At 41.1% G+C, this 8151-nt stretch overlaps 1 protein-coding gene across 1 annotated transcript; it reads right to left on the reverse strand.

The window, feature by feature from the left end:
* Positions 1–60: 60 nt before the first annotated feature.
* On the reverse strand, positions 61–8118 carry gle1 (GLE1 RNA export mediator). The gene is made up of 15 exons (XM_068310856.1): positions 7943–8118; positions 7029–7271; positions 6669–6821; positions 5818–5966; positions 5655–5715; positions 5226–5483; positions 4701–4926; positions 4253–4365; positions 3365–3577; positions 2639–2829; positions 2431–2560; positions 2227–2331; positions 2012–2094; positions 1851–1914; positions 61–1355 (listed from the first exon to the last, which is right to left on the reverse strand). Exons 1-15 carry the CDS (start codon positions 8039–8041, stop codon positions 1287–1289), a joined length of 2157 nt encoding a protein of 718 aa, XP_068166957.1. The 5' UTR covers positions 8042–8118; the 3' UTR covers positions 61–1286.
* Positions 8119–8151: the final 33 nt, after the last annotated feature.

Genomic DNA, 8151 nt, shown 5'->3' on the forward strand with positions numbered 1-8151 from the left:
TACCTATTCTTTGCCTCTTCCACCAAACGTTTTGCCAAAAATGATAAGTTTTATGGATTTCTCATGGAACAACAGACGCCCGAGGCTGGTTTTATTATGGAGGAGAGTAGCAGGGTCCTAATATGTGATGTTACTACTGGACAGTCCAGTTCAGGCTTGTGTTAAACCACTAAAGGTGAGTGCTTTGCCATGGATGGTTACTGAGTCACACACTTAATCTTAAGCTTCCCACTTATTTATATTCAAATGAGCCTGAAAAACTTTCAAAAAAATGTTTTTTGACAAGCTGTTGAAAAAGTGTTGAGACAGTAGATTCAACATGTTGAGAAAGGTGATTAATCTCTCATTATAACTGAACCTGGATCAGATTAATCTCTCCCTCTGAATAATTCTGTATTCTCAACCTTTAATTAGAAATGGTATTGTAACGTCATTCATCTGGACCCTCATGGACCTATACTTTTACTGTTTTGTGTTTGCAGTATTAAGATCAAATCAGTGGAATGAGAAAAAGATCTTTTAATGATTATATTAATCTTTCAGTAACAGTCACTGTGTTGACCTGTCAGTTGCGCTACACCTCACCTCCCATTGTAGAGCTTGACTACTTCAAACCGTTTTTCTTTTAGTGGCACCTGGCTGTCATGTCACATACAGTGTATAATCCTATCTGCATCTGCTCTTATTTTGACCCCACACCAGTTTCTTCTTCCTTCACATTGTTATTTTAGTACATTATTTACTCTTATTCTCTTTGGGTCCTTGAGTGTTTTCAGTCTCGCCACTTTGCACCTGAATAAAACTGATTGTCCTCCTGTTTTTCAGTCTGATCAGCTCTCAGTAATTACACTGGTCCCTTTTCCCTCGTACTAGACTTGTAGCAGCACCATTAAAATCACTGAAGGTTCAGGTAGTTGTTCACTCCTGTTATTCATTCATTTCCACGACGTTGTGGAATAAACTCATTCTTCCCTCACTCGTTCACAAGGAAGAGGAGCTGGAGATGTTTGGAGAGAGGGAAGTATGGGCATCCCTCCTGAGACTGTTGCCCCCGCGACCCAGCCCCGGAAGCGGTAGAGGATGAATGGATGGATGGATGTGTCGTAAACACACTCATTTGTGTCACTCCTTGTTTCAAGTTTTCTTTATTCTTTTTTCCTTTAAAAAATGAAAAAAAATCCATGATACATGGTTTAAAAATGTATTTAAAAAAAGTCTGGAGTTCAATGTATTTTGATGATGTGACCCCAGGGGGGGGTATGCTATCCTCCATCACGGCTCCTCCGTCATGACCTCCAGAATGAGGAGCTGAGCTGGCCTTTGGGCGGACTGATCTGTCGGCTCTGCAGTGAATTCTACGAGAAGAAACAAATTTGGTTTGGGTTACATTAGGTTAGGGTTGGTTTTTAATTCCACCGTGTATCAAACTATCATTATACTTTATTATAACCCTTCATAAGTGCAGGTTTTTCATGGTACTAGACATAATGGCAAAATTAAAACTTCTTTTATGAAACATTATAACAACGAGATGTCGTCTGCTGAGCAAATGGAGTCAAAAGCAAAGCAATAATGGGACTGAATCCTACTTTCAAATCTTGAACTCAAAGAACTCAAAAAAATGAAGAAAAAAAATTTATATTGTGAATGATAATAATACGAATTATGTGAGAATGTAGAATGGGTGTTTTATGTTTTTTTAAAAATACAGTTCGAACATTTCATGTCATTCATGAGCTTATTTCAGTAGAGCTCAGATTTGTAAAAAGTCAAAAAAGGATTTGTAAAGTAAATGCAGTTCAGAGTGTCTGCTCTGCTCCCTGTTAACGGTAAGCTTTTTGCCAGCATACCTCTAGAAACTCTTTGAGTCTGCTGACAGAGCCCATCTGCCCACTGCTGGTCACGGCTTCAATTCTGGAGACACAGAAGTGACACAACCAGACAGGAAGGTTAAAGTTGTGTTGGTCACATGTGGCCTGCTGGTGAAGGTTGTGATAACATCAGAGCGTACCTCTGCAGGTATTCCTCTTTAAGGAGCAGGAGAAGTTTCCAGAACTGGCCCTGATACTCCTTCATCAGTGCATTTCCACATACCTGAAGAAGAAAAAGACCAACATTTTAATTGTTTTGTGATTTTCAAAAGTGATATTTTCACTTGTGATGAACCACAAGGAGCACGATTAAACTGCAGTTGATACCAGAAACAACATGCAGTGCAAGACTTGCCTCCAGGAAGTCCAACAGGACCGTCGCTGTGATGTCTGCCAAAGGCTCCATGTTGAGCATCTGAGCCAACCAGCGCCAGCCGTGGTTCAGACCGTGGGGAGCAGCCTGAAATGTTCAGTACAAACACAACACATTAAAGAAGGGCTGAAGAAGCTTCGTAGTTTAACTGGTGATCAGAAAACCAGGAACTTAGAGAGATCTTACCCCCTGCTTGGAGCCATAGGGCCACCTCTGCTGGATGACGGCAGCATAGAGGCGGATCATCCCAGACATCCTCTTCAGGAAACTGTCCTGAACTTCAACCCCAGACTCGCCCACATGGTACCCAAGAATCCTGATGAAGAGAAAAGAGCTGATGACAAACTGACCTCTTTTTTTGATGAACAAAGCAACATTTTCCTGTCTGCCTGACCTCTGATAGTCCTCCACAGACGTGCCCTCCTTCATTGGGGGGTAATGGGGAACGGCGTACGGACATTTCTTGTGCAGATGGGCAAGGAAGAAGTCTCCTACTTGAGGATGCAGCTCCCAGATGCCAGAGGCCACCATAGCAATTGGAAAAGCAGCTTCGTGGTGAGACGCCACCTCTTCCTCTCCTTGTTTCTACAGGGAAAATATTAACACAAGAGTTCAGCTGTGATTCCTTTGGTTGTGAGTATTGAACTATTTTTTGTGTACACCAAATTCTGGTACACTGGTTCAGCAGGTTATGGTTTCATTTCCATTGGTTTTGTCTATTTTAAAGTAAGAAAAGATAGCAAATTTTCCTCTTCAACTGATGACTGAATAATAAAGGTGATTCTTTCTTATAAATGAAGTTTTTCAAGTACCAAACATGCACCAGTTTAATGTCATTGTTTTGCAACACAAGTGTTAGAAATGTAAAATAGCAGTGAAAAAAAAATCCCCGGTACAAATCTGAAGGATCAGACAAATGGGAAATGCCGGCAGTTCTCAACTGGAACCACTTCTTAGTTCCTGAATTTACCCATAATATCTTATTTATATCCATATCAAAGCAGCTGACGATAATAAAACAAGAACTTATTCATGCATTTATAAATGCCCACATTTTAGAATACATGTCTGCTGTGCTTCGCTCCTCATTAATAGATTGAACAGCTCCAGGGGAACTCACCACAAACTTCTCAGCCAGTTTGTAGCTGACAAACTGCAGGCCCTGTGGATGCTGGGAGGTGGAGACAGACCTCCCACCTGACAACACGTCCCGTCCTGACAGCAGCTTGTCGATCTTGTCAAAGATTTCTCTGAGCTGTGACCCAGAGTTGCAGGAAATCTGATTGATAGGGGTGGTGGCTATTTTCCGGAATTCCAGGTTCAGCTTCTTTGTCTGAGTCGGGACGAGAGACATGAAACCATTCCTTAAGAATTCTGCTCACAGTAAAACACAGGAGGTGTTGCCACTACTTCACTCCTCCCAAAAACAGCAAAATTGTACAAGTACCTGAAATTCTAGTGTGTTAAATATCTGTCAAAGAGAGTTTGTTCCATTAAAAAAAAAGTTTGCAGAACCGTCATCTTCTCCTTGGCTACACTTATCTCATTCGTAATGCATTAATGTATTCATCCAGACTCATCCCAAATCACACATGTTTAAAAATCACAGGATTGTCAGCGAGAAGGCTGGGGAAACGAGCCTGGATCTGGAAATACTAAATATTGTCAGATCATCTCAAACCAACATCTTTTGGCAATGACAGTACTGCTTTATGCCACATAATCCAGTGTAGTACAAAGCGCCAGCAGCAGAAGCATTTCAAACGAGATGGTAAAGGTGAGTGGGAGAGATAGATTGTAGATAAAAGTGATTTAACGTTTAAATTTTGGGAAAACATGCAAGAGAATCCCAAAGTTTAAAAAAAATCATCAGGATTCATATTTCTTTCAAAAATCAGTATTGATGTCTCACAAATGTTTCCTCTGTCAGGAAGGGATGAACCGAGGTGAAATTATCTGAATCATAGTGAACAGCGTCATGAAATGCCATTCATCCACTGAAACTCACCTGTGGTTCTTTTGGGTTGTTGAGCTGCTCAAAGGACTGAAGGCACTGAGCAGCTGAATCCTGCAGCTCCTTGTACCATTTCAGTGTGCTGTCATCAGCGCTGTTCTGCAGCCCTGAGGAGACACAACACCCATGAAGGGTTTTAATGCAGTCTAAATGAAATTCTTCAAATGCATGTGAGGTTTAAAACCTTATTTTTTTTCATTTAGGTGTACTGTTGTATTATCTAATATCATGCAATTATGTGAATGCAAAAAACATGTTTCATATTTTCTAGCACATCTATCCCCAAAATCTTCACCAGTGGTTGATGCAAAATGTCTTCTGGGATACTTGACTTCCCAGGATCCACACCTGGTTTGTTTTGAACAGTACAAAAGTTTTCAGGGATGAAGTCCCACATCAACACGAAGCCCAGAAGAGTCTTGGATCAGAACGATTCTCTTACCTTCCTTCTGTGCTTTCTCCTTTGATGACTGAACCGCCTTCTTTAACGCTTCCTGTTTCTCCTGCAGCTCCACCTGCTTCCTCCGTTCCTCTTCCTGTTCTTGCTCTTTCTTCTTTCTCTCTTCTTGAGCCTTGGTGACCTCCTCTTGCATCAGGCGGATGAGCGCTCTCATCTCGTGTAGGGCTCGCACGGCTACAGTCATGTCATCCACACTGGGAAACTCCCCCTGGAAGAACACGGCATTTATGTCTCTGAGTCTACTGATGTGGGACGATCACAACAAAGATCTATTAATCTGGAAGCTTGAAACCTAAGAGCAGCTACATACTGATGTATGTTTGCACAAATATTTTAACCATTTATTAATATTTTCTCTGACAAATGTTTTCAAACCTTTAAATCATGAGATTGATTTTGAAGTTTCAATTACCTGTGATGCTTCTTTAAACATTAACAATGATTCTTGAATCTCTCCCCAACCGTTCTCCCATTGAATGAACTCAAAAAATTAGCAGTTAAACTGACCTCTGCTGTTTTTCGCACGACCTCTGACACCTGAGAGCACAACTGGTTCCCGCGGGTGCTGAGGGAAGAGAGGCTGGCCAAGGGGAGCTCAGCTTTGGTCTGTGTAGATGGATCCAGCAGCTGGTTGAGCTGCAAGATTTCCTCCTGGATGGTGTTAAGGTTGCGCACTCTCTCCCTGCCCTCCACCTGCCGCTGTCGCTCAAGCTCAGCCTCACGCACGCGCTGTTGCTCCGCCTCTCTCAGCCGCAAGTTGAGGATCTAGTACAGGGGATGACGAAGAAAACTTACTACTGTAAAAGAACAAAAACACCTCCCCACACACACACCCCACATGATGGGAAGGCCTCATGTGTTTTTGCAAATAATACAGGTAACAAAGCCATGTCAATCCCTTAAGTATCCTATTTACCATTGACTGGTTGATCATACCTTCATTCTGTGTCGCTGCTCCTCCTTCAGCTTCTCTTGACGCCCAATGCTCTCTTTAGTTCTGGAGGGTACAAAAGTAGAAAAACCAAATGGATTGGAGCAAACAAAACATTTCATCGATGTTTAAAAAGATGAGCTTTGCATCCTGGATAGTGTCTCTTACTCTCTGTCCATCATGTCCCTCATGCTCTGGTACTCCTGCCTCTGCTTCAACTCCATGAACTCTTCAAAGCGTTTAAATTGCTCCAACGCAGAGCTCGCCACCGTCACCATTAGCTTTTCCTGCACCTCCTGCCACAGTCTGAGAGCCACCTGAGGGGACAGATGATGATAACGATTAATAAATGATCAAATAATGATCATCTGTACTTTTAATTTATATGTGTACACAGCTCTGAAAAAAATTAAGAGAATAATTAATCATCAGTGAGAATTAAAAAAGAGCCAGACTGAGGAAAAACTAGTGGAGAGGACGTCAAGACAGATGATGGCTGTGATTGAATATAAGGTTTATTCAACCACATGTTGATTTCTGAACTCTTCCCAAGTTACATTAGTTTTGTTTTTGCTTAAAAATTATTATGAACTACTTTTGTTTTAATATTTAAAAGACTGAAAACACTGCATCTATTTTTGCTTCCTTTCTGCAAATAAATATTGCAAATGAAAATATTTTTATATTTACTACAACAAAACATATAAATTTTATTGAAACAAAATAAAAAACCACAAACTTCTTAATTTTTTTCCAGAGCTCTCAGAACATTGTAGTTTTCATGTAATCTCATCAAGGAAGCCAAACTAATAGATTTACATTGATTGATTGAAAGTAAACTAACAGAGCCTGAGTATAGAACCAGCAATTGTTAGGCTCTTTTCCTTGAACCATTCATCTATTTTCAAAATAGTGTGTGGAATTATTAGAATACGGATTAAGGTTTAAGTCGTCACACACTTTTCATCATTAGGTGTTACAGTGAACTCATACCATAATCAATGTGTTTTGTACTCCACCTTGGCTTTTTCTCGTTGCTCGTCTTCAAACGTGACAATTCGGCCCACCACCTCCATTGCTTTGGGTGACAATAAAGAAATGGTGGAGGTCGATGTGGGACTGGAAACTTCTGAGACTTCTGTATCTTCAACCTTTGCTTCATCCCCAGGAGCCTGCAGCGTATTAAAGATACAGACAGTGAAATCGAGTGTAACTGCAAAGAAAACAAAAACATTATACTGTATAACCGTATATTTCCTCTGTGAATGTCAAAAATCAACTACAGTGAACTATGAAAAAACCTCAGTAAGTCTTTTGCCACCCCCAAAACATAACCTTTGTCATTCATACATACAGTATATTCATGATGACAGCTTTACCTGCTCGCTTCCCACCCTTAATGGCAAGGATTTTGGGATTGTGGTGTGCTTGCCATTGTTACAAGACAACGATCCTGTGGAGGAAGCGGACGTCGAGATCTCTGGAGGAACAACAGGACTCAAATCCCCAGAGCTGGAGCTGAGAAAGCAGGAATTCTCCAGGAACGACGAGTTGAGACGATCCAATGTGGCCCCACAGGTGGCAGACAGGCAGAGGGCTTCTTTACAACCTTCCAAAATATCCTGCAAAAACAACTTCTCAGTTATATTACAGATCTTCACCTTGAGTCTTTTTGCCTTTATCTTTCCATAATGACATAAAATTTAACTTTGTTGGAGTGGACAAATTCAGTACGTTAGATTTCAACATACACATGCCCTTATAGAAGTAATTAAGAGTGAACATATTATGGATTTAAACTGTTTTATCTGTCCAGCGGAGGCTTCAACGCGGTGATGTACTGCAATTGTTGGTTTGTCCAGCAAACATCTTCACAGGCGATAAAAGATGAAACCAAAAGCTGTTCACTAGAGCAGCAAAGGGGGTGAAAACGAGATGAGGAGCTTGACTTGGAGAAAACTAGGTCAAGGTCAACTTTCAACTTTTGTACTCTCACGAACCGGATACGATATAAAGAAGTGCGAGCAAGACCGTAGATCAAAGCAGTAGCTTTGGTCTACGGTCTAGATCAGAGCAACTGCTTTGATCTACAAAAGTAGGTCAGGGTAAAATTTTGAATTCAGGGAAAAGCAGACTTCAGGATTGTGTTTTGCATGTCGCGGGATGTTGCAGTTTGTGACTGTCTCGGTTCCTATTTTTTAACCTTACATTTGCTCATTTTAAATCAAGCTTTGCTTAACTTTGCCTGAGCTTCTAGCTAGCTAACGGATGCTAAAGATAAGCGTTAACTCACCTCTCCCCTTTCCCTCCAGTGTGGATCGAAAGATATTTTTCCTTTCGGAGAATTTTTCAGCGCGTGTAAAGTGTCCCACCGTAGCTCTACATTAGACATCTTGAAACAAACTCCTGTCAACGCTGAGGAAAACGGCAGAAGTGCAGCCGCTAACTTTTATTGAAAGGTTCCTTTTTGGGACGTTGAACGCAGCTTGTGACGTCATTTCC

The sequence above is a fragment of the Antennarius striatus genome, chromosome 3 (assembly GCF_040054535.1).
Source record: "Antennarius striatus isolate MH-2024 chromosome 3, ASM4005453v1, whole genome shotgun sequence".
NCBI lineage: Eukaryota > Metazoa > Chordata > Actinopteri > Lophiiformes > Antennariidae > Antennarius > Antennarius striatus.